This window comes from Ochlerotatus camptorhynchus, unplaced genomic scaffold, assembly GCF_037179485.1.
Source record: "Ochlerotatus camptorhynchus isolate MF236.1 unplaced genomic scaffold, CSIRO-AGI_Acam_v1.1 ptg000246l, whole genome shotgun sequence".
In the NCBI taxonomy this organism is placed as follows: Eukaryota; Metazoa; Arthropoda; class Insecta; order Diptera; family Culicidae; genus Ochlerotatus; species Ochlerotatus camptorhynchus.
The window spans coordinates 1,462,937-1,489,080 of record NW_027040736.1 but is presented as its reverse complement, the minus strand read 5'-3'; the positions used below and the strand labels follow the sequence as shown (position 1 = coordinate 1,489,080).

Below are 26,144 nucleotides of genomic sequence, written 5' to 3'. Positions count from 1 at the left end.
ACAAACATTGACCCGTACCTGGAGAGAAATGGATCCAGACTACATTATTAGAACCTGCCATGCATTCCGGAAGCGTGTGGAGGCCGTAACTGCAGCAAGTGGGAACTCGATCGATGATTAACATAGTTTAAGACGCTGAGAAGTATTAAGTAAGTATTTTCTGCATCATGAATCCATTCAAACTAACAAAACTCAGTTTATCTCATCCGATTCGCAGCAAAAATCAATGCGGCTTGTCCAGAGTCCCGAACAGCATCAATTTGATTTTCCTCGACACCATAGTTTGGCGAAAGAGTGTTGTCGATATTGCAGCCAAGACGGCAGTAACGGGTTACCTCCAACGAGAGTTGGTCAAATACCTAGAAGATCTGGTTGACCAATACGACGGTTTAGTTCAGAATGCGGTCGGCGAAATCTTTGAGTTTACATTTGGTGCAACGGGCTAAACTGAACCGGCTGCAGAGCAAATTTGGAAGAAGTTTGTTTGTGGTTGTTCCGAAAGAGTTTATTCCAAACAGCCCTTGGAAAAAAACGCTTTTAATTGCAGTGATTTTTTTTTACGAAATTCGATAAAAAGTTGACATACATCCAGAAACGATACAATCACTGTTCTAAGTCTAACCAACCGCCCACGGACAGGTGAATATATTCGCAACACGTACAACAAAGCCATAATCGAAACGGGAACGGCCGGAAGAATTTTATGCATCCTACGAAGGTCAAATATAAATTTGGAACGAAAGATGGCAGGATATTCGATAAGATTTAAGCTACATTGACATGCTTGTTATGCAGAATAACTTATAAATGTACTTCGATCTAACGTCCTTCAGCCTAACGTACTTTGTCTCAATAACCCAACACCGAATAAATAATAAAGAAAAAAAGCTAATCGTAGGGGTTTTCGACCAGGTTCGAATCTCGGGTTTTCCGAGGATCTTCCGGGGTGGAATTTTTCTCATCGTCCGTTGAGTTTTTCCTCGGATATTCTTTCTTGTCATTCACCCATATTCTGTGAGTCGTGTTACTCTCTATCACTAGTTTGATGACGTTAAATTTGTCTCCTCACTAGTGATAGAGAGTCACACGGCTCACAGAATAGGGGTGATTGGTCATTGACATGAGAAATCCACAGTACTGGGAAAGGATATCAATATAATTTTGAAAAAAAAAGTCCCAGTACGGCTGGGAGATGCTGATATGTATAAAACCCAAATATTCCATCAGATCTGGGCCGATCGACGACTGTCTGTTATGTGCAATAGTATAGGATTCATTGGAACGGATTAATACAGTCAGTTTGTTCTGCGATTTGGACATCATCCGTCATCTACGAACCGGCCATTTTGCAGATGCATCTCTGTCATCATCCTTCTATTGAACTTGTTCATCGTAAGAGGCCCCGTTGCGATTGGTGGCCTATCGATCGGTCAACTGGAAGGCCATGCTGAATTTCGAAAATTTTACTCGCGGCAGAGTGAGTTTCGGTGCGCTCAGTGGTTTCCGTTTGACGACTCTAAGCAATTTGCTGTTTAGCAAGAGCCCATTGGGCAAAACAGATTTCCGGATTCCAATGCGGCTCATCCAGAGATTACGAGCTATCTTCTTGCATGGATGGCTCTGGGTCCGCACTAGGTACTCGACGCGTCGTTTACATGACCTTCGTTCACCTTTCCGTCCGTTCGAGTTCTTTGTTTACTTTAGTTAGAGAGGATTTCAATGGATGCTGGTGGCTGGTGGCACGACTTCGTTTTGCCAGGTACCATGGGTCACAGTTCAACTTATCCTTGTCCATATTACTGCACAATTAAGTCCATGCTTTCTCAAGAGAGCAAGGTTCCAAAAACGTTGGCCTAATAAACACAAGCTACGGAAAATGGAAGACTGCTGGTGTTGATGATAAACGAGCAAAGCATTTTTATAATTGCCTTCAAAAACCAACGTTGTGTGGAGCTCCTAATCAAAGAACTGCTCTGCTTTTCCACCACCCGTGGTCCATATCGTACTTGGGATCATAAACGCCATTTACAAAAGTGTTGAAGCTGTTGATCCAACAACTGCTGAACAGTGGGTGAAGTTAATTTCATGTCAACTTTATAGCAATAATAACAGCGGCGCCGGTGGTGTAGTGGTAAGCGTGATTACCTCTCACCCCAGCAGGCCTGGTTTCAATACCAGTCGGCGACGCCGAGATGTTCTGAGGCATAACATCTCTGATCACGCCTTCCTTCGGAAGGGAAGTAAAGCCGTTGGTCCCCGGTTCATGAGTTGATGGGTCGATAGGTAGGGTCCAGGTGTGGGAGTTGCCTCCCTGGCGTCGGTAGCATTGGTGCTCAGCACGGAAAACAAGATCGACGGAAAACAAACCAAAGGAAAAAAAATAGCAAGAATGACATTACAAGTAGAAACTGCCACAAATTACTGGATAAGAGGACTTTGTTGAAATCTGACGGACCGCTTAGTATTTTCAGAAATGTAAGAATTTAACTCTTCTCTTAATATCATTAACTAAATCAAGCGACTATTTGTAGGTACTTGACCGTTTTGCTGGGGTGCTCAAAGCTTGCCTTCAAGAAAACTTAATTTCTAGATATCTTCAGAGTATTGAAGAATTTGCAAAGAACTGGATTCAGGCAGGACTACCAAATAGCTCCAAGTTCCATATCATACGCTTCCATGTTCCAGAGTTCTGCAACTTCGTAGGATCAGGGTTGTGCCTATATGGCGAACAGGCGTGCGAAACTGTCCATTTTGATTTTGGACTAACATGGCAGAAGATGAAATTTGGTGATGTGGAAGTGCGTCTTGTGAAACGTTAAATTAAGTTATTTTTCCTTATACCCCGTTCACATTACAGCCTATATCACGTGATATAAGCTGTCTTGCAATGAGCACTCATAAATCTAGTTTTCACTGGAAATCCTATGTATGAGTGCTCATTGCAAGATAGTCTAAATATATTACATGATATAAGCCATAGTCCATGCGGGATATTACCGTGTCTCCTCGACTAACTTGATTGCATCGCCAATATGAACTCGTGGTGCAAGGCTTACATTCATATCTCAAAATAAGCACTGTCTCCATAAAATAATTGGTTACCTTTTTTTGGAGGATGAAGGTTTGTGTGAGGATTAAAATGGGGCACGGTACGCTCGTTTTTCTAAAACGAAAGCAAAATTATAGATTTTCCTGCCTCCCAGCATCCGATAAATGCACAAAGTTCAGTCTACCCACATAGTGACCTATCATCCCGCGTGAATCTCGTTATCACGATTGTCACCAACGCATTACATAATGCCACACAAGAGAATAATAAAACCTCAGATAAAGCACCAACAGTGGGCCCCATTAGAGTAGCTTTCAATTTTCGTTGCAAGTCATTATCGGTCCCATTCGCCCACGCTCTTGCTATAACATAAGCTCACACGCCGACTGAATGTCCTGTTTTAGCTGCCCAAAACATACAATATTAAATCCATAATACACACATTGAGGATGGCTAGTATACATGCTACTCACGTGTGTCACCCACCAATAATGAAGCTTTTATTAACGCGATCATTTCGAAGCTGGGTTTGCTTGTTTACATGGGTACGGGGGTCGCGAACATGGACATAAACTGCGCAAATTAATTCACAGAAGCCAAACAGTTATCGCTATATGTGTGCGAACCCGACAAAAGCTTCCACTGAAAACAGTCAGACGACGGAGACGCACGGTCTGCAGTCAAATGGCGAAACTCAAACGAGAATTACAATCCAAAATCACACCTTTCCACTCATAAGGAAAAATCGCAAACCATACCTCATTCGACACTTAAAGTTCCCGATCTAACTAAACACGTTTCCCTGCCTTCATCAAGTACCGAAGCCAGCGAGCATTGACGTTGTTGCTGGCGTGACTAAGCCCATTTACTCAGACTGTCCTCCTTTTACTGCCGTTCCATCGGAGTGGCTGCCGGTGCTCAACAACTGATGATGTGATGCTCATTTATCAGACGCCTTTAATCTTAATTGTGTGAATCGTGAACAAATCCTGTTGTCGTGTTCTTTGCTGCTACTGGTACTCGACGACACATTACCACCTATACCTAAACGAGGAAGACAGTTGGTACCCACCCACAAACTCGGAAGGAACAGTGCACTGCCTAGAAATAGGTCCTAGCTCTTCCTTCCGTTCGGTCGTTCGGCGAGAAAGCCGGTCGGGCCAAAATGAGAGAAGGGCACGTTTAGATTTTCTTGTGGATACCTACTTTTGTTTAACTTGCCGGGGTGACGGCTGATGAGGAATATTTTATAAATTTCTGAAATTTCATGAATGTGTTCGCCGGCGTTCGAAGTTAGGATGCTTTTCATTAAGCTGGGATTACTGTTAACACTCCGAACACGATGTAACGCCTGACTCAAAATGCGTACTGATGTTATATTAGACTGGCCCACATTTATATGGGGGAGTTTTTTATATTTATTTTCAAAGGGCCAACCTCTAGATTTGTGCCATTAAGTGAGAATACTACTCTATGAAAATTTTAGCTCATTCTGATGTAACACGAGCTGGGGCCTTTGCTTTAAAATTTTTATGGGGATATTGGTTGAAATGTATGGAGAAATAACATTCCTTCACTCTTTCGTGCATAGAATTGGTTTAGCAAACTCGATTAAGTTAGTATTATGGAGATATTAATTAATTATTATTTAGGACCTCTCATTTTCGTTCTGTTTATTAACGACGTGTGTGATATACTAGGCTCCTGTAAGTTGCTATATGCGGATGATCTTAAGCTGTACCGTGTGATCAAATCGATCGTGGATTGTTCCGCACTACAAGCTGATATAGAGCGATTGTCATCCTGGTGTCAAATGAATGGAATGCAAGCCAATGCTGCCAAATGCAAAGTGATTACCCTTACCCGCTCTCACTCTCCGATCATTTTTGATTACTCTGTGAATAAATCGCCGCTGAAAAGGGTTAATGCCATTAAGGATCTTGGGCTCATCTTGGACAGCAAACTACGGTTTAACGAGCACATATCCATGACAGTTGCAAAGGCCAACTCCATGCTAGGATTTTTGCGTCGCAATACTGCACAATTCGACGACGTGTACGCCCTGAAAGCGCTGTACTGCTCTATGGTCCGCAGTGTTCTTGAATATGGAGTACAAATTTGGGCTCCATATCATGCTGTTCATGTACTGCGCATCGAGAGAATCCAGAAACAGTTTATAAAGTTTGCATTACAATGTCTGACATGGACAAATCCAGATAGCTTACCTCCGTACGAGCATAGATGTGCGCTTATTGGATTGAAAACACTAACAAATCGCCGAGTATTTCTCCAGAGGATGTTCATACTTGACATGATTAGTAATCATATTGACTGCAGTTGTTTGCTCGGGAACATCAATTTCCACACTACAGCTCTCCGTCTCCGTAACTATTACTTTCTGTGGACTCCCGGACATCATACTGCTTACGGTTATAACAATACTCTCGATAGATAGTTCTTAGATAGATAGTTCAATCTATCGATCTATCCGAAGATATTCATTTTGACAGAAGTTCGAGTTGCTGAAAGTTTCAGGAACATTATTTTGCTGGAAGGTTTGCTGATCTTTTGTCAAGTCCAAAATCAGCCAATTTTTGCTAATTTCCAGCGATTTATATTTGATGTGTATGGACTGTTACACTACTTCATTTCATGCGGACACCCGTCTCGACAATTATGGCCAGTATAGCCTGAGTGATACAATTGATAATCCAGCGGATCGGGTCGTCAAGGTGCATCAAGCTGTTGGATCCGTCTTCTACCGATGCTTCGAAGAATGATAGTTATTATTGCTGATTGCACTGAAACTGGACTGCCCCAAAAATGCAAAAAGTGTGATAAAAGTGCACCTTTGCAAATCGTTGTGGTGTCTTCGGAGCACTTATTGCTTGCATCATAAGAAATAAGTGCACCGAAGACACCAAGACGATTAGACGGAAGCTCGCACTTTATACCCCGTTCACATTACAGCCTATATCACGTAATATAGGCAGTTTTGTAATGAGCACTCATACATAGGATTTCCAGTGAAAACTAGATGTATGAGTGCTCATTGCAAGACAGCGTATATCACGTGATATACGCTGTAATGTGAACGGGGTATTAATCACACTTTTTAATAAGTTAAAACGCGCTTATTAGTCCAGTTTGGTGTGAAATGCGCAATATCCGGTTGTGATTTGTTTCGTGTTGTATTTGTGTTTGACAGCTGCGGATGTTGCTTCTTCTTATTTGTGAAACGTCGATGCATGCTAAGATTTCTGTGAATCAGCAATATTAACTGAGCGCAAAAATGAGCGCTTATATGAGCATAATTGCGCGGCAAACATACAACATAATACCCCGTTCACATTACAGCGTATATCACGTAATATACGCTGTCTTGCAATGAGCACTCATACATCTAGTTTTCCCTGGAAATCCTTTGTATGAGTGCTCATTGCAAGACAGCCTATATTACGTGAGATAGGCTGTAATGTGAACGGGGTATAAGAAATGTTCGGTCTTCATAGCAGATTAATTTTGCACGTTTAAATGCGGGATGTGAGCCAGATGCATTCTACTCTCAAAAATATTACAAAACGAATTTAGATTAAATTTTATGCATTTTATGGTTTTTCAAAATCTATACATTGGTTCGATTAAAATTTTCGTCAAAATTATACTAAGTCCGAATAACGGAGTGAAATTCGATCAGTGTTTACTAAAATGACAGGAATAAGAACATCTGGATTCCCTTGGGAGCTTCGTGCTGGTGAAGGGCTTTGTCCCAGCGGATTTCTACTGCGCCTGTAATCTGCTGGGCAGCATCGAAATTGTAAGTATTTTTTTTAAATATTATTAATTAAAAATAAACTAATGAAAAAAGCTTCCTGAGACAATTTTTATTTTCATTTGAAAACAATAATATTTAACATAAATGAAATAAAGAAGCGAAAAATACATTCTCTTGAATAAACCGTATCTATGCATTGTGAGTATATTTCGATTTTATTCTATGGCACGCATAAACCATGTTTATACTAAGTTTGCATTCTCTCCCTTTATACCGACCTTTGCGTCGGTACGGAGAGTTGCTATTTAGCGTAACTTTTATACTATTTAGATTTCAATATTTTTTGAGTGTACAGCTGTCAAATCCCCTTCAGTTTAGAATCAAGGTAAAGATCAAATATTTCAGTGGACTCTAATAACCCGTTCACATTACAGTCTATATCACGTAATATAGGCAGTCTTGCAATGAGCACTCATACATCGGATTTCAAGTGAAAACTAGATGTATGAGTGCTCATTTCAAGACAGCGTATATCACGTGATATACGCTGTCTTGCAATGAGCACTAATACATCTAGTTTTCACTGGAAATCCTATGTATGAGTGCTCATTGCAAGACTGCCTATATTACGTGATATAGGCTGTAATGTGAACGGGGTATAAAGATCGAGGCCTGGAAAGCCCTTTCGAGCACGAACATCAAACAAAGTAAAAAGGATGGATATCAATAGTCAGGAAAATGCTTGCCTGAAATAATTCTAGTTTAACATGCATTTTATTTTTATTCACCCATTCAGGGATTTTTTGCAATAGAGAGAGAGACATTACGTGAGGTGTACCTGCGGTTCTCTGTTGTAGTGATGATAGTGGTGGCGGACGGTGTCTACATTGGCTAGCATAGGTGACGGCAGGAAGCCGGATTTGGTGGGCCCTACAGCTGGTAATCGGTGGTCGCCCGTTACGCTTCCATGTGATAAATGCATTAGTGATGCTGGTCCTTCTCTATCTATGCCCCATAGGGTTCGACTGCAGTCCGGGAGCTTCGGGATGCCCGATGGAATAGAAACGACGTCACGTTGGCGAGTGAGAATGACTGGCTCGGGTTGCTGGGGATTATTCTACCGGCCTCAATGATGCCCTGCAGCCGCATCGGTACCCTCTCCCGTTACCAGTAGACATTTTCGCCAAGTTAGCCAACTGCACCGTGTTCAGACAGGTAGACCTTTCTGACGCCTTCCTCCAGGTGGAAGTCGACGAATGTAGTCGGGATCTTCTTGCCATCAACACCCACCGAGGATTGTACCGCTATAACCGTCTACCACCAGGAGTCAAGACAGCACCAGGAGCATTCCAGCAGCTGAGAGACACCATGTTAGCTGGTCTCCCGTGCACTTCTGGTTACCTTGATGACGTGGTTGTTGGCGGAAAAGACACTGAGGAGCATTGGACCAATCTTCGTGCAGTGTTGGAGCGGATTCAAGAATTTGGTTTCACCATCCGGCCAGAGAAGTGTACGTTCGCTCAGCCACAAATCAAATATTTGGGCTACCTGCTCGACCGCAACGGGCTACGACCAGATCCAGCGAAGATTCAAGCTATCACCGACATGGCTCCTCCCACTGATGTCTCCGGCGTACGCTCTTTCCTCGGGGCGGTTAATTATTACGGTAAATTCGTCCATATAATGAGAACTCTTCGTTTCCCGTTGGACGAGCTACTCAAGGCTGGCACCGAATTCCGTTGGACAACACAATGCCAACAGGCGTTCATGAGGTTCAAGGAGATTCTTGCTTCAGATTTGCTCCTCACGCATTACAACCCGAATCTCGACATCGTCGTATCGGCAGACGCTTCTTCTGTCGGTGTTGGTGCCACTATCAGCCATAAATTCCCGGATGGTACCATGAAGGTCGTTCAGCATGCGTCGCGAGCACTCACACCGGCCGAGCGGAACTATAGCCAACCCGATCGCGAAGGCCTAGCCATCATATTCGCGGTAACGAAATTTCACAGAATGTTGTTTGGTCGGCGCTTCCATCTGCAAACCGATCACGCACCTCTTTTGAGGATTTTTGGCTCGAAGAAAGGCATTCCGGTCTACACGTCGAACCGATTGCAGCGCTGGGCGCTAACGCTGCTACTGTATGACTTCACCATCGAGCACGTTCCAACAGCGAAGTTCGGTAACGCGGATGTGCTTTCTCGACTCATCAGTCAGCACGTGAGACCGGATGAGGATTACGTTATCGCCTCGGTTGCTCTTGAGGACGATATCAGGTCAGTTACCACCGATACGATTAATATCCTTCCTTTGAGTTTCAGGATCGTACAAAAAGCCACTCAGTCCGATCCTGTCACAAAAAAAGGTATACCGTTTCCTGCACGATGGCTGGCCAGCATCTAAGCAGATTTTCGACCCAGAGTTGAAGAGTTTTTGTGATCGTCAGGAGTCACTCACCACTGTCCAAGGCTGTATCCTCTTCGGCGAACGTCTGGTCATTCCTTCGTCGTACCGCAAGCGCTGCCTCGACCAGCTTCACCGAGGTCATCCGGGTATTCAACGAATGAAAGCCATTGCCAGATCGTACGTCTACTGGCCATTTTTGGACAGCGAAATTGCCGACTACGTCAAGTCATGCCGACATTGCGTCACCGCTGCGAAGTCTCCACCAAAGTGTGCCCCGGTACCATGACCAAGATCCAGCAAGCCATGGGAGCGCGTCCACATACATTATGCTGGACCCATTAACGGAGAATACTACCTCGTCGTCGTGGACTCGTACTCGAAATGGCCAGAAATCATCCAAACTCGTAGTACGACTAGTGCAGCAACAATTGGCATCCTGAAGGACGTATTCGCACGATTTGGTATGCCAGCTACGTTGGTCAGCGACAATGGGCCACAGTTCACCAGTGCAGAATTCCAAGGGTTCTGTGTGGAGAACGACATCGACCACCTTACTATTGCACCGTTTCATCCGCAATCCAACGGGCAAGCTGAAAGGTTTGTCGATACTTTTAAACGGTCTGTCAAGAAAATTCAGGAGGGAAGAGGAACAATACACGCAGCACTCAACACTTTCCTGATCACCTACAGAAGCACTCCTAACCATTCAGCACCGGATGGCAAATCGCCAGCGGAAATCATGTTCGGTCGTCCAATCAGAACGTGTTTGGAGTTGCTTCGTCCGCCGCCTGACCACTCAACGTTTCACAACCAACCGACGGAGGCAAGAACAGAACGAAGTTACCAACGTGACGACCTGGTCTTTGCGAAAGTCTACGTTAATAACAACTGGCACTGGGCACCTGGAGTTGTATTGGAGAAAATCGGTACAGTTATGTACAATGTTTGGGTCAACAATCGGAAGCTCGTGCGGTCACATATCAACCAGCTCAAGGACCGTGCTGCAGCTGATCGACATGCCAAAGCTGTCACACAAGATACCAAGAAGCTTCCCATCAACATCCTGCTTGATGCGTGGGATCTGCCCAAGTCTCACTCGCAGATTTTGTCACCAGGACCATTGCCGATCGGACCTCTAGGCAATCCACCACCCTTGCCGTCCTCGACACCCAACAGCTTGATGCACGTCCCGGTATTGTCACCGGTGCTTCCGTCGTCCTTATCAGCGTCCTCGTTGAGCTTCCCACAAGTCTCGGCGTCTACAGCAGGCTCAGTCACTTCGGACTTCCAGTCTGCCATCGAGCTAGAACCAGTAGTCCAGGCACCTCGCCACTCTTCGCGCGTTCGAAGAGCGCCTCAGCGATTCCAGCCGTACCTCCTGTATTAGAGAGGAGATGTTGGGACTTTGGACCAACTCTATTTTTTTATCACTTTTCGGCTGGGCTCACAGATGACAGTCAAGCTGCCATCAACGTCGATGCCATGACAGCACCAAAAAGAAACGTCATTGAAAAAACAGAGAGTAAAAGAAGAGAAGAACACTAAGAACCGCGAACACGCGTAATTTGTAACCGTCTTATTTTATCGTAAAATACAGATTTAATTTGATTAACTTTACGTGTCGCGTTTTAATACTGCTATTCCGAAACGGCCACCTCGGACACTCGCGACCGTAAAATTTATGTTTTGATTTTCGGAGTGGGAGGTGAAAGAGAAACCGGAAGTTATCAAACCCATATGGTGTTCAAACAAACTCGATCATGTAGATCGATTCTGACTCGAAGTCTGTTAGAATTACTGATTCCTTTCAGGTGATTGATATCTGGAGATCTGTGTTACACAATGTAGTTGGCTCATCTGCACACCCAGTTGAACTAGTGAGGTGAATCTCCATGCAAATCAAATGGAGAGTCACCTCACTAGGAACAGAGAGTCACACGATTCGCAGAATAGGCCTGAATGACAAGCAATAATATCGAAAGATCCTCAGCAAAACCGATATTCGAACCTGGCCGAAAATCCCTATGATAATCGTTTTGTCTTTTTGATTATTCGGTTATGGGGCATTAAGCCGAAGTACGTTAGGCTGATGTACCTTTATCAGTTATTCTACATAATAAATTTGTAAATGTAGCTCGACTCGCATAGAATATCCTACCCTATCCTTCGTTCAAAATATAAATTTTACCATCGCACGATGCAGAATATTTGTCTGGCCGTTCTCATTTCGGTTATGGCTTTGTTGTACGTTTTTTTTTTTTTTTTTTTTTTTTTTTTTTTATTTTTTTTAACTCTTTATTTGTTCCAAATTCAAAATAAATTACATTTCATTTTAACCTAGGTGCTCCAGTTACTGCAGTAACGTACCAGCCTTAATTGTTATGATATATATCTAAGTGTTTTTTACATTGTTCATGTCTTGGCAATTCAGTATTTTAAACAGGTTTTTTAACCTGCATGTCAGTATAACAATTGATATCTTAAAACTAAAAACTAAAACTAAATCTTATCTAAGTATAAAGGGAATTAATCGTTGCAATTGAGGATTGCAACGATTTTTGCCTGAAATTATTAATTATTTTGTTGGACATTTGTGCTAAAGTCTCAACATTCGAAATTCTATGTACTTCGGTTGTACTGTACCAGGGAGGCAACTTCAAAATCATTTTCAGAACTTTGTTCTGAATCCTTTGAAGTGCTTTTTTCCTGGTAGTGCAACAACTAGACCATATTGGCACAGCGTAAAGCATGGCCGGTCTAAAAACTTGTTTAAATATTAGAAGTTTATTCGTCAGGCAAAGTTTGGATTTCCTGTTTATAAGAGGATACAAACATTTTATATATTTGTTACATTTGGCTTGAATGCCCTCAATGTGATCTTTAAAAGTTAATTTTTGGTCAAGTATTAATCCAAGATATTTCACTTGGTTTGACCAGGAAATTGGAACTCCGTTCATAGTGACTATGTGACTACTACTAGGTTTCAAAAACGAAGCTCTAGGCTTATGTGGAAATATTATAAGTTGAGTTTTGGAAGCGTTGGGAGAAATCTTCCATTTTTGTAAATAAGAAGAGAAAATATCTAAACTTTTCTGCAGTCTGCTGCAAATAACACGTAGACTTCTTCCTTTAGCGGAAATGCCTGTGTCATCAGCGAACAAAGATTTGTGGCAACCCTGAGGCAAATCAGGGAGGTCCGAAGTGAAAATGTTATACAATATAGGCCCAAGAATGCTACCCTGAGGAACTCCTGCCCTAACAGGTAGTCGATTAGATTTGGAATTTTGATAATTTACTTGAAGAGTTCTGTCAGTTAAATAATTTTGAACTAATTTCATAATATAAAGTGGAAAATTAAACTTTTTCAATTTAGCAATCAAACCTTCATGCCAAACACTGTCGAATGCTTTTTCTATGTCTAGAAGAGCAACTCCAGTTGAGTGGCCTTCAGATTTGTTTGAACGAATTAAATTGTTAACTCTTAAGAGTTGATGAGTAGTTGAATGCCCATGGCGAAATCCAAACTGCTCATCTGCGAAAATTGAGTTCGTATTGATGTGAAGCATCATTCTATTCAAAATTATCTTTTCAAAAAGTTTACTTATTGAAGAAAGCAAACTTATTGGACGGTAGCTAGAAGCTTCAGCTGGATTTTTATCCGGCTTCAAAATTGGAACAACTTTTGCATTTTTCCATTTATCAGGAAAGTATGCCAAATGGAAACATCTGTTAAATAATTTTACCAAGAAAAGCAAGATACTCTCTGGGAGTTTTTTGATAAGGATATAGAAAATTCCATCAACACCTGGAGCTTTCATATTTTGAAAATTTTTAGTTATAGACCTTACTTCGTCCAAATCAGTCCCCCAGGAATCATCAAAAATATTTTCCCGAGAGAAAATATTCAGAAAATCCCGAGCAACCTGATTCTCAATAGGACTAGTAAGACCCAAACTGAAATTATGGGAACTCTCGAATTGCTTAGCAAGTTTCTGAGCTTTTTCCAAATTTGTGATCAAAATTTTACCACCTTCTTTAAGCGCTGGAATAGGCTTTTGAGGTTTTTTCAAAATTTTTGTGAGTTTCCAAAAGGGTTTGGAACTCGGGTCTAATTTAGAAATATTATTTTCAAAAGTTTTGTTCCTCAGGGCAGAGAATCGCTTTTTAATTTGTTTTTGCAAATCCCGCCAGATAACTTTCATGGCAGGATCGCGTGTTCTTTGATATTGTCTCCTACGGACATTTTTAAGACGGATCAAGAGCTGAAGATCATCGTCTATTATAATTGAATCGAATTTAACCTCGCATTTTGGTACTGAGGCAGCTCTTGCTTCAACTATAGAAGTAGTCAGAGATTCAAGAGCATAATTAATTTCATCTTTGGTTTGCAAAGGAATGTTTGGATCGAAGTTATATTCCATAAATGTTCGATACTGCTCCCAATCAGCTCTATGGTAATTGAAAGTAGAGCTGTTGGGATTACAAATTATTTCTTGGGATATTTCAAAAGTTACTGGAAGGTGATCAGAACCGAAATCAGCATGGGTAACCAATTGGCTACAAAGTTGACATGAATCAGTTAAGACCAAATCAATAGTGGAGGGATTTCTTGCAGAAGAAAAGCATGTTGGGCTGTTTGGATATTGAATAGTGTAATAACCTGCAGAACAATCATCAAACAGAATATTACCATTGGAATTGCTTTGAGCATTATTCCATGAGCGGTGTTTTGCATTAAAATCACCAATAATGAAGAATTTAGACCTATGACGGGTAAGTTTCTGGAGGTCACCCTTGAGAAAATTCTTTTGCTGGCCTACGCATTGGAATGGCAAATAGGCAGCTATAAACGTAAGTTGTCCAAATTTTGTTTCAACAGAAACTCCCAAAGTTTCAAAAACTTTGGTTTCAAATGAAGAAAGAATTTTATGTTTGATTAGTCTATGGATAATGATGGCAACGCCACCACAGGGTCCATCAAGACGATCATTTCTATAAATCAAGTAATTTGCGTCCTTCTTAACCTTATGGTCAGGTTTAAGGAACGTTTCAGTTATAACGGCAATATGCACGTTATGAACTCGCAAAAAGTTAAATAGCTCATCTTCATTATCTTTAAGAGATCGAGCATTCCAATTTACAATATTTAATGCTTTAAGATCCATTACTGAATTTTAAAGTCATGACAATATTATTTGCAAATTTTACTCCAGTTTGAATAGCATCAAACATGGAGTTAGATTTAAGCATATCAGAAATCATGTCAATTAATGATTTCTGTAAAAATTCCATTTTAGGGGCAGTAATGCTTCCTAAGTCAAAATTGTCAAAATTTCCGTTAGAACGGTGGTTAGTATTTTGATTTCTACCCACTGCAATAGCAGCATAGGTAGCTCCATTAACTTGCTGAACATTGTTAGCAGCGAGGGGAGTAGGTACAGATGAAACATTTGAAGCAGGGGAGATATTTGTACCTACGGGTACGAATGTAGAATTTGTTCCTCGCTGACCGTTGTTAACAGCAGAGGAATTTGTACCTGGTCGGAAACGTGGAGCGTTTCCTACCTGACGGTTAGAACGAGATTGTAGGATCGCTTTGCGAGTCTTACATTCCCAAAAATTGGATTTGTGGTTTTCACCACAATTTGAACATTTAAATTTCTTAGGATCTTCCTTCACAGGACAGTCGTCCTTTGCGTGAGAGGAATCACCACAATTCATGCATTTAGCTGGCATGTAGCAATTTTTAGTTCCGTGACCCCATCCCTGGCACTTACGGCACTGGGTGAGGTTTTGGAAATTTCCTCCAGTCTTCCTGAAGTGTTCCCACTTCACTCGGACATGGAGCATAAGGCTAGCTTTTTCTAAGGCCTTAAGGTTGTTTAGTTCACTAGACTTGAAGTGAACTAAATAAAAATCATTAGAAATCCCGTTGCGCGAATCGCCAGGACGGGATTTCATTTTCATTTTGATTACTTGGAGTGGCACAACTCCAAGTAATTTTGCCAGTTCATCTTTGATCTGATCCAGGGATTCACCACTGGGCAGTCCTTTCATGACAACCTTGAACAAACGTTCAGTTTTGGTGTCGTAAGTAAAAAATTTGTGCTTCTTCTCAGTAAGATACTTGAGAAGACATTTAAATCCGTCCAAGGTTTCAGCCAATACACGGCATTCACCCCGACGTCCAATTTGTAGTGAAAACTTAACTTTCACGAAATTCAAAAGTTCCATGCGAAGAGCATGGAAATCGGTAGTGGTTATCACAATAGGGGGAATCTTTTCCTTCTTGGCATTAAGCCGGGAAAGTTTACTAGAATTTTTCTTGGATGATGGATCATTCTCATCATCCGTGAGCAAATCAAATTGATTACTCAAATTAATTTCATCAGAAGGGGGGTCAAGAGTTTGCCCCTTTCTTTTGCGTTTAGGCGCCATGGCGGCAGTAAATTTTTATCCAAATCGACTTCCAAGCAGATTACTATAAGAATCTGAAGGATCGAAGAGGAATTTTCCAAATCGATATCCAAGAAGGATTACCTCGGGTAGGGTCCAAACAAGGATCGAAGAGGAATAAGAGTTGAACAAGGTAGAAAATTTTTACAGGTTGAGCACTGAAAAGTGCTGTTTAAATTTGTTGCAGCTTTAGGTAGTAGTAACACTTCCTTCAGCAAAAAGCAAATAGATCCGCACGGCAAGAGAGCACGATGCGGACTGATTGTTGTACGTTTTGTACACCTTTTGCCAGGAACATCTCTACTGTTGTAAACAGACTTCTTCAATATTTCTTCTGCAGTCAGCACAATTTAGTCACCGTTCAGAGGAGATTCGTCCCTACAGAGAAACGTACTGCGAACGTGCCGATTTGTTTTGAACTCCATGTACCTATCAACCGGTTTACACCAACGGAAAACTCAACAATTTCACCGATCACATTCCAAACCAGAGCTTCTAGGCATATGGCTAACCCTCGTTAGAGGTAACCCGTTACGAATCAAATTAGATGGACTGAGTATTGTTAGTTTGATTGGATTTATGGTGCAGAAAATACTTACAGATTTTCGAAATGTGACGAAATGTTGGCGTTGACGGCGACTCTGTAGCTCATTACTCCTACGGTAAAATCCATAAGCAAACGTCAGACTGTGCGTGAAACATGGCGGACTTCGTACTATCCTTTCACTCCACCGAAAAATCCCATTAGAAACTGTCGATCTTTTCTAGAAGAGACGATTTTTCGACGGTGCCGTCAACGCCAATTGGAGTAAACAAAGGATTCATTCTTAGCAACGATTATCAAAACGTCAACGATCGACAGTGATGCCACATTTGGGATATGTTTTGTATTCTACTTGTCAACGTATGCCCTAACGTGCCGAACAGTGTGCCATGCTGTGTTTCAGCACAGTGCAGAGTTGATTACCCCTTGGTACCCCCTTAAAAACGATTTTTTACCATAACTTTTTTGTTTGAATTTTCTATTTTTTTTAATGTTCTACAAAGTTGTAAGTGCTCTAAAAATGCACATTTTTATGTAAGTGTATCTTACAGGATAGCAGGTATTAGCAGCTTATCTCAACGTTATTTCTTTTCAGCAATTTATACCGTACTGGTACACATACAACTCATAGGAGGATCCAAGGGGATGCATTTTTTAGTAAAGTACCTCAATGTTTTGTAAGGTTTTACAGATAGCATTAACAATTATAAAAACGGACGTAAATTCTCAAAACGAAGAGATAGCAATTTATTTCTTTCAGCAAAAATATGCATTTTTAGAGTCATTACAACTTTGTAGAACATTGAAAAAAATGTACAATTCAAAAAACGGTATTTAAGGAGGTACTACCGATTGTACCCGATTTTCACCATATAACTTCATCCACTTGAGAGATAGAAAATTGTCGTGTTGAACAAAGTTTCTTAAAATGACTTCATCTACAATGTTTGCATACATTTTCATCGATTATAACAAGACCTGAAAAAAAATTGTTTTTATCTGAGTGTATACCCACCTTAAGCAAAAATTTACACCACTCAAATAAAGTACTCAAACATTGAAGAAACATTCAAGATGACATTAAAATGCTGCACTGAATAGTTTCGTCGCAAATGGCCATGCCCCACCTTTTTTTTAAATTTCGTCTCACTGTGTGGCGTCTTTGGATTTTTTCCAAAAAGTTGTAGCCCAAAAACGGCACTTCTAATCGAAATGAAGCCAAAGTTGTGGAGAAATATGATATTTTTCTGAGAAAAATATAAAATATACGAATCTTTTTAAACAACATTCAAGTCACACTTTATGCACAGCGCCCTCTCACCCTCCAGCCACGTTAGCTTTTCAATGCCAATTATTTCGTCACCGTTAAGTACCCTTTCCCATGCTACACACGATGACGATGATGATGATGATGATTAAGATAGACATGCCACGCTACCAGTGGCGCTCACATGCAAACTTTGTATCTACCAGCAAAACATATCATCTATATGTCTCTATCCCCCACTGCTGCCTTGGCCGCCACCAACAACAACAACAACGATGGGAACCGTGTACACCGCCAACCAATCAATCCACAGACCATCCGATAAAACCCAAGAGGCCCGGCGAGTGCTGTTGAGCGATATCAATTTCACCAGCATGGTACCGGAGCTATCGCGCTCGGCGGACCACCTCTGCCAGCACCCGGAGCAGGACGAACCGGACGAGAACAGTGAAAATCGCTCACCTAACTACTGCAAGGGCAATCTGCTCAAGACTCCGGATCCGGTTAAGGGGTAGCCTATCTTAGACGTTGTTTCAAGCTCTGTTTTTGTGACTTTTGTTCGCGACATAAACTGATTCTGAATTTATTTCTTACCTTCTAGGATTCCACCGAGTTACAGCATGACTTCACCAGGGGTTTCCCAGTGGACGGTGAACGAAAGCAGCATCGCCACGCAGACTACCCAAACCGACGCATATTGGGCCGATCGAGGTGACTCGTTCGATTCGTCTAAAAGCTACTCGCTCGGATCACGGTACAGCACTCTGAGCAAACATCATCGCTCTCGGAGTGTACCGTCGATCCGGTGCGCCATCTGCAGGCAAAGTCACCAGTCGTCTACACTACGGCCTTCGGAGAGCATGCACTACACTCCAAGGGTCACTTTCCAAGAACCGACGCACAAGATACGGGGATCGCTACCGGATCTGAGGCACGACTGCAACTGCCCGCGAAGGTATGGTGGTCCCTCCCTGTACAGGATTCATGGCGATTCCGGTGGTTCAACGGATAGTCTACTGGAGGAGGCCGAGGACTTCTTGCGAAGGTCCATCGAAGGTAACATCATGCTGGAAGATCCCGGAGGTCACTGTGAGCCTCCGCTTAATCCTCCACCGTTATCTATTGTCGGAACGACCAAGCACCGAAGGTGCTCCGAGAATGACATCCAACGTGGTATGTTTAGGATATTCTCCTCTACTATACTAACAAATTTTGACGGCATTTTCTAAATTTCACAGATTACATCCCCTCGAAACAGGCACTGCCATTCCTGCCAAAGACCGCCAAATGTCTCAAGCCGGGACATCTAGCGAAGGTGATAGCCCGCAACGGACGGGTCATAGTCGGCAGGGTGCGCTATATTGGCCCGCTGGCGGGCTGTAGCAGTGCCTCCGGTGAACCGGATGAAACCTACGTAGGCCTACAGCTTCCCAACAACCTGGGTGATTGTGATGGATCGATTGATGGAAGAAAGTTCTTTGACTGGTAAGTTTGATTTTATTTAACATTCGAGATTTTTTTACAATTTATCCTGAAGTTCCGAACAAGGATCTGCCAAATACAGAGAACCATCATCACCGATGATCTGCTTCGCAACAGACTTCCCAAGGCATTGCAATCCTAGAACGGGACTTTGCGAAACGACCTTTTCCTCTGGTCTGACGCTGGTAAAGTCCCCCCCGCAGTAGCGACTTCGAAGAGTGAAGATCTCCTTTGCTTTTGATGGTGGCACAAATTGGACTGGTTTTGGTATCAGCTGCCAGTTCCCTTCCAAGGAGGCATCCAATCCACAGGTCAAACAGTTCCCACTTCCCTTTTCGTTTAGAATAATTCCTGCCGCCGTCGGTGGCTTTGTTTTTGCGTTCAATTCCATTTGTTTGAACCGAAGCATGATTTTGGACTGCTGCCGTCGGAGGCTCTCCATGTCGATTAACTCAGCCTTGGTTTGCAATCCCTTTGCCAATTCGTAGGTCTTCACTTTAAGATTTTGTTCCTGTTTGTAGATTTCCTCGTACAACCTTGCTATATTGCTGCTCAGTTCCAACTGACCTACACTGTAGCACTCGTAAGGGACGTATTTCTTCAGATCTTCGACCATCGCCTTGAGGGCAAGCTCCCCCTCCATTACATGCTTATCAGCCTTTACCACCGCTAAGTGATTGATCTGCTCCGTAACCGTCTGGACAGCCGTCACAAATTGCTGCCGATCCTTCTCGATACACCGAATTTGGCACTTCACTTCCCGAATTTCGACCGCCATCAAATCCATCTGCCGATGGATCTCCTGAATCTTGATGTCGTTATCTAGCAAGGCCAACCCCAAACACTCCATCTCATCCATCAGCTTGGCAACCTTTTTCTCCTCCTCGCACAATCTCGTATCCAGCAGGTCAATCTGCTTCAACATCTTCGCCATCGTTTCCAGATCTTCGGCCCGCTTCGCCCTCAAATCTGCCAACCCGACTTCCAACGCTTGCAGCCGAACCATGTACGCTTTGAGGAGACTTAGCACCTGACTGACATCCTCCGCTCGCCTTCGAGCGATTTCGGCTGCTCGCACTTCCGGATCCAACGCCATCAGACTGGGGCTGAGTAACCCCTCGGTGGCGAAGGATCCTTCGCCGAACGGTTTATCCTCTAGGGCATGAGTGCTGTCGGCTTGACCCAAGTCCACCATAACGTCCAAATCTTTCAGGCCCAACTTCGTGAGCAGTGCTCGTAGCACTTCGAACAGCAGTCGGATGTTAACCACTCCCGTTTCCGGAATTTCGAATGCAATGTCCAACAGTTGACCCAGCTTGACTCGGCGACGGTCGGCCATGTTTGATTGAGCGAGTGGTTTGTTGTTGGCAGAGTAGAAGCATGAGCAAAGCCTGCTATGGATTGTCTAACTTTAAAAACTTTTTTAATGGAGCAACCAGCAAATTTAAGGTCACGTTTCACGCTCTAATTTTGGCACTCAACACCCATTGTCAATGAACGGCTGCGAAAAGCGGATTTCGTCCCTCCAATCCGCATTTCAATTGCTAAGGTGAAGACAATTAGCATATCGTTGGTTGGTATCTAAATTTATATTTGCACTTCAAAGCAAGGTTGCAAAGACTCATTTCAGCTAAAACAATGTTTTTCTAAATTATGAAATAATTAGATGCCATGATCAAATTTTGAATTGGTAGGATACAAGAAGAGGTTGCAAAGAATGTGTTTGACATATTAAACCTGTTTATTTCACTTCATGAGAGTCACAATCAGCGATTTTTCACAAACTCACTCACTCACTCACTCACTCACTCAGCGATCAGCAAATCGCTGATTGTGACTCATAGAAAGCAAAATTTACAGGTTTTATGTTTCCAACGCATACTTTGTAACCTCTTCTTGTAAGTTACAAGTAAAACATGCCATCATACCATCTTTTGGTTTTATTATTCCGAAAAACATTATTTTAGCTGAAATGAGTCTTTGCAACCTTGCTTCAAAGGAAAACCGTGCAATGGATACCGACTCCACACATTCAGCAGGTAGGGGAAACGGATCTAATTTTGGCCTAAGGATCTAAAGGTTGGGCCGATCAACAAAAATCTTCGGTTTTTCAATTTGTCCTCTAGCAATGTGTCATCTGAGTAATACAAATGAAAATTTGTTGATGCTAGTGAACAATCGGTAAAAAAATGCTTTCCATCGAAATTTATGTATGGGTCCAATATTAGGGACATTAACCCTATCTGATTCACGATACGCGTTCTGCCTCCACTGCTGCCATAACAACAGCAGCAGAAAACTGCGCTGGAGGCGACTTCGGTATACGGTAATGCAATTAATTTGTCGGTTCTACAGATATGCGATGAAGGTTGGGAGGCTTTTTAATAATGGAAAAAGCAAATATGAGCTCACGAATTTCTAGCAACTCTGATTGAAAGCTTTTTCAGGTAATTTAACCAAAATATTTGTTTTACCTGCGGTCAAGTATAGGATAGATGTGCTAGTAATTGTTATACGTTCCTTTTATGATATCTGAGAACCCCATACGACCTAATAGGATTTCAACATAATAGGAACGTTTGGCTATGATCGGTGCACCTACCCAACATTATTTTAACAATAAAGTTCACTTTTCGCTTTACCATATACAGAAAACAGCGGACAGGAACATGCTGCTTATTGTCATAAAAGGTGAAAATAAAGGGATATCCGATTACTTCTCAATTAATCGAACTGATCGATAGTAATTGAACATAAAATATATTCTCGATAATCCGATGATCTTTAGATTATTTTGCAATTATCATTTGAAATTGATGCTCCATCACAATTATGACCGTATTGAATTTATAGCAGTGTATCTGAAAGAATAAAATGTCTAATCTACTCAGCACTTTCGAAAAATCTTTACGTATAACTTTACAAAAATTGGTCACCAAAACAAATTGTCGTAGATGTTTATCCGATTTAGATTCGAAAGTGAAAAGATGAGCCCATTTTATGATTATTCTACCAAAGACAAGGGGGGAGACAGCTTTACTCTGAGTTCCTTTTTTCGGCGAGTAGCTCGTGAGTAGCTCAATGGACGAGTGCACCGATGGATTTGAGCTCACTCACTCGAGACAAAGTTACACAAGCTGCGGGCAATGTTCATTATTTATTATTCATGAACATTTAGGGCTCATGATTAGTAAACACTCGTCCATGGAGATTTCAATTATTGACAGACCATTATCAAATTACCTTTGGAACACCTGTACACAGCAAGATAACAACTTCCGCAAATAATTTTTTGATAAATCTCATTATTTTCACTGTAATCTGGTAAAAAGTTGGCAACGATCACTGACTTCAGGGTTTGATGAATGGATTTCGGCTGTTTTACGCTTTTAAAGCACAAAATGCACACTTTTCCATGGTTTTCCTCGTGGCCACGCATTATTGTTTTTACTGTTCAATTGAAGCATACGCTTATATTGATGATACAAAATCTGATATCTTCAATGGTTAAGCAATTGGCTATGTTGTGTGAGTGACATCACTATACGATCCAAGCGATATCTCAACTACATACGCAGGGCTCCGTATGCTGCCCATGCAAATAGTGTCGTCACTATTTGTTATTAAAATACTTTTAGGACAATCTGCATCTTTCAATACATCATTGCATGACAACAACAATGATATAAATAGCAGTAGGTCAAGGGGTAAGTCACTCAGCACATTATGCCGAAAATAGATTCGACACTACTAGGGCACATCCATCGGCAGTCCTTCGGCACAATCTCGTAGGCATTGGATTGTTGCAAATAAAATGGGAGCACTGCTGGACAACTATCATTGAAGTTGTTCACAACATTACGTGCTGTTTGACTATATGTTCAGGAACATCCTTAGTTGTATATACCAGAGGAACTCAGACCAGCAGTTCACTTATAGATCTAAATACGAAATATAGATTCTAGACCGACCTCAAGAGGACTTGATCAGACCCCATTAGTAAACTTAATTCAAATAATGCTGCAACTCACACTAAACAAACTAAAGAAGTCATATTCATCATCCTCTATAGTCAGTCTCCAACAATGTTCGCCACCGGTTTCGACGGCTGATAGACCGTTGTTTTTCACATCACGAAAGGCTAGGCTTCTGGTCTACTCTTGAGGGCATTATGGGGACACAGGACTTTTATTATCTTACAAAACACCAAAATTTCGTACACCCACACCCCACCCAACTGTGTAATACAAATAAGTCAGTTTGGCCAGACCTTGTATGATTGACATCGCGCATTACTTTGACAATTTACAATCCACAGACAAAACAGACGTAACACTCCATTGTGTATCTTCGTTCATGCATTTAACGGTTGATTTGAATATTATCAGTTCCGCGAACTACTCGCCGCAGCGCTGGCATCGGATCACTTTGACGTTTCTACACATTCTATAGAACTGCAATATTGCTGCGAGCTAGCGAGCAAGTTTGTTTTCCGGTCATATGTTTTGAGATACTATGTTTTCAAGAAAAACTTTTTCAAAGAGTTACGTCTGTTTGTCTGTGCTATATCTCTTTACTCTTTGGTAAAATCGCATCCGCAATCGTCAGTCTGTGCGTGAAACCTGGTGGACATTTCCTTACCTTTTCACTCCTATGAAAATCGCATAAGATACTAGAGTGAAGAGATAAGACAAAGTCCGCTAGATTTCATGCACATATTTTCAGATGCTTATGGGATTTTACCAAGGAGTAAAGAGTTGCAGGGTCGTCGTCAACGTCAATGCTTACTGAGCATGCAACCATATATCTGCCTTTCTTTCATAAGAGCTAATGTCGCAAACGTAAACTTTTTCTGCGAATTTCCCGAGAATTAAAAACCACTCAAGTCAACTAAACGTAAACTGTGTAGAGGGAGACTCCCCTTATCCGATGGAATTGGTGGCTTACATGGAATGACTTTGAACTACAAGAAATATACCACTTCCCGCGTCATCCTCAATCCGATTAATGCTTGCGATTTCAAACCAAAACATTCAAGGTGTCAAAAATACCGGGTTGCCGGGATGGGTATTTTACAAACAATCACAGCTTGTTCTATGACCGGCAACATTGGCACACCTGCGGCACACATGCGGTACACTGACAAAAAAGATGACGAAAGATTGGTGTGCGGAGTGACCTACTTGCAGTAGGTACATAAACCTTGCGTATGAACCAAGGGGTGGTCACCCTACACACGTATTTTGCGCTAATTTTTTTCTCAGTGTGCCGCAGTTATGCCGGTAGTGCCCAGAGTGTCATCAGATTGATTTTTTTGTTTGTATAATGGTATGTTTGGCAACTCGATTAATTTGAAAGTTCACAGGTTTTGTTTTGAAGAAACAAAACAACAAGCATAGGAATCCTATCCCAGATCCTAACTGTCGTGACTCTTAGTTCGTTGCTCCTAAATTCTACCGGAAAAGGACTACACTGAACCTAATAAGCAACGGCCTCGGCCAATAACTTTTACTGGATTGGAGTATGATGAGGACTCGGATGAACCACAGGTGACGGTGGTAAGTAGACGAAGCGAGCGTGCATCATCAGAGGAAACTGGTCCAGAAGCTCTTCAGATTCTGATGAACGCTTCGGGGAGGAGTTTATCCCGCAAGCCATCGACTCAGTCAAAGATGCGTTGCTAGCGGGCGAATTCATCGATGCCAGTTACGATGAGGAACGAATCAAGGAAATGAATGTCGGTTGGTTGATCAACGAAGTGGTGAAGCGTTACTAGATCAAATATGGTAAACGACCACTGATAAAATTACTACGGCCATATGGTGGACTTTGTATGGACACCGATCCTCTTACGACCTTCAGTTCGGCTCGGATTTCATAATCAATTCGTACCTCATAGAGTTCGATAAGCTGTGTTTGGATCAGTTTTACGAGAATTATTGCAAATATCCCGAAGTTGAAATGCTCATCGAACTGCTCCAATCACTGGATACCATGGAAAACACCGGTCCCTTTACACTTCGCCGGGAGTTCTTCTCCGCCAAGTCTATAAATATTATATTTCAAGCGCTGGGCTACCAGGGTCGTGTTTGAGAGCTAAACCTATCCTTCAACCAACTCACCGATGTCGACTATCAGGGGTTCACCTTCAAGCCCAACAACATCTTATAATTCCACGTAACCTCCTTCGGCTGTGATTCGAATATCCCCGCCCCAAATCGATCTACCAACGTCTTCAACGTTCTCTCCACTTCCTTCTTCAGGGTCTCGCTCTCCCCACTAACCAACTCATTAATGACATTCCGAATCGGCATTATGACCAGTAGCAGTCCCTTCATGGTCATATTTTCAATCAGCTTCCGCAACGATGCCACCTCCTTCCCAACTTCGAACAAACTGTTCTGAAACACCAAAGCCTTCCGCACCAGATCCTTGAACAGTTCAATCGATCGTCTTGAGTGGATCTCGAGTCTTCCGGTAGCGACTCCAGCACCATCCGGAAGAATTCCAGTATGACCCCCAGATTACAGTTGTACTTGGTAACGGCCATCGCCTTAATGACCTCGCTTATCCTAATGTTTTGAAAATATGTGCGCTGTGAAGAATCCAGCGAATCCAAACGCATAAAGTAACCAACGATATAGACAAAACGGTTGCTGCGACTACCATGACAAACTCGCTCTGTACCATGGCTCGATCCGAGTGGTAGAAGGATAATGATATATTGCTTGCCTGCTTTGTTGCAATATACACGTATGAGGACATAGCTTGATATGAATCGAGAAAAGACATAACAAAAAAATCCCATTAACACACCCCAAGTAACAATTTTGGTTTTATGAGGGTTATGTAGACCATGATTTAGACTTGTAGCATGCTTTAAAACCACTATAAAACTTGCAATGTTACTTGGGACGTGTATCATCTTCGGCTTTACTTCGTGAAGCAGCTTGCCAACAATTTGCTCGTTTCTTTCTACCGCCCCGAGTGAGTTGTGTCGCACGGGCTGCTTGTCATGAAAAAGAACGAAGAAGATTATATCATTACTGTTTTCCACTTCTAACAAAGCATTATTATTCGGTTCGTTGATCGCTTGTCATTTTGTCATTTGGAGATATTTTTGATTCCTTGGAAGAATCCATGGCAGAACTTCGCCGGAAATTCA

The 26,144-nt window shown here is 42.1% G+C and overlaps 1 protein-coding gene across 2 annotated transcripts in view; it reads left to right on the top strand.

Annotated features, from left to right (window-relative positions):
- The window catches only part of LOC135704700 (uncharacterized), a 169,739-nt gene that overhangs the window by 123,677 nt on the left and 19,918 nt on the right, over positions 1 to 26,144 (top strand). For both annotated transcript variants that reach the window (XM_065226182.1, XM_065226181.1), the window contains exons 4-6: positions 17,811 to 18,008; positions 18,099 to 18,670; positions 18,736 to 18,982. In XM_065226182.1, the coding sequence (XP_065082254.1) occupies positions 17,811 to 18,008; positions 18,099 to 18,670; positions 18,736 to 18,982 (1,017 nt within the window). The remainder of the gene's footprint in view (positions 1 to 17,810; positions 18,009 to 18,098; positions 18,671 to 18,735; positions 18,983 to 26,144) is intronic.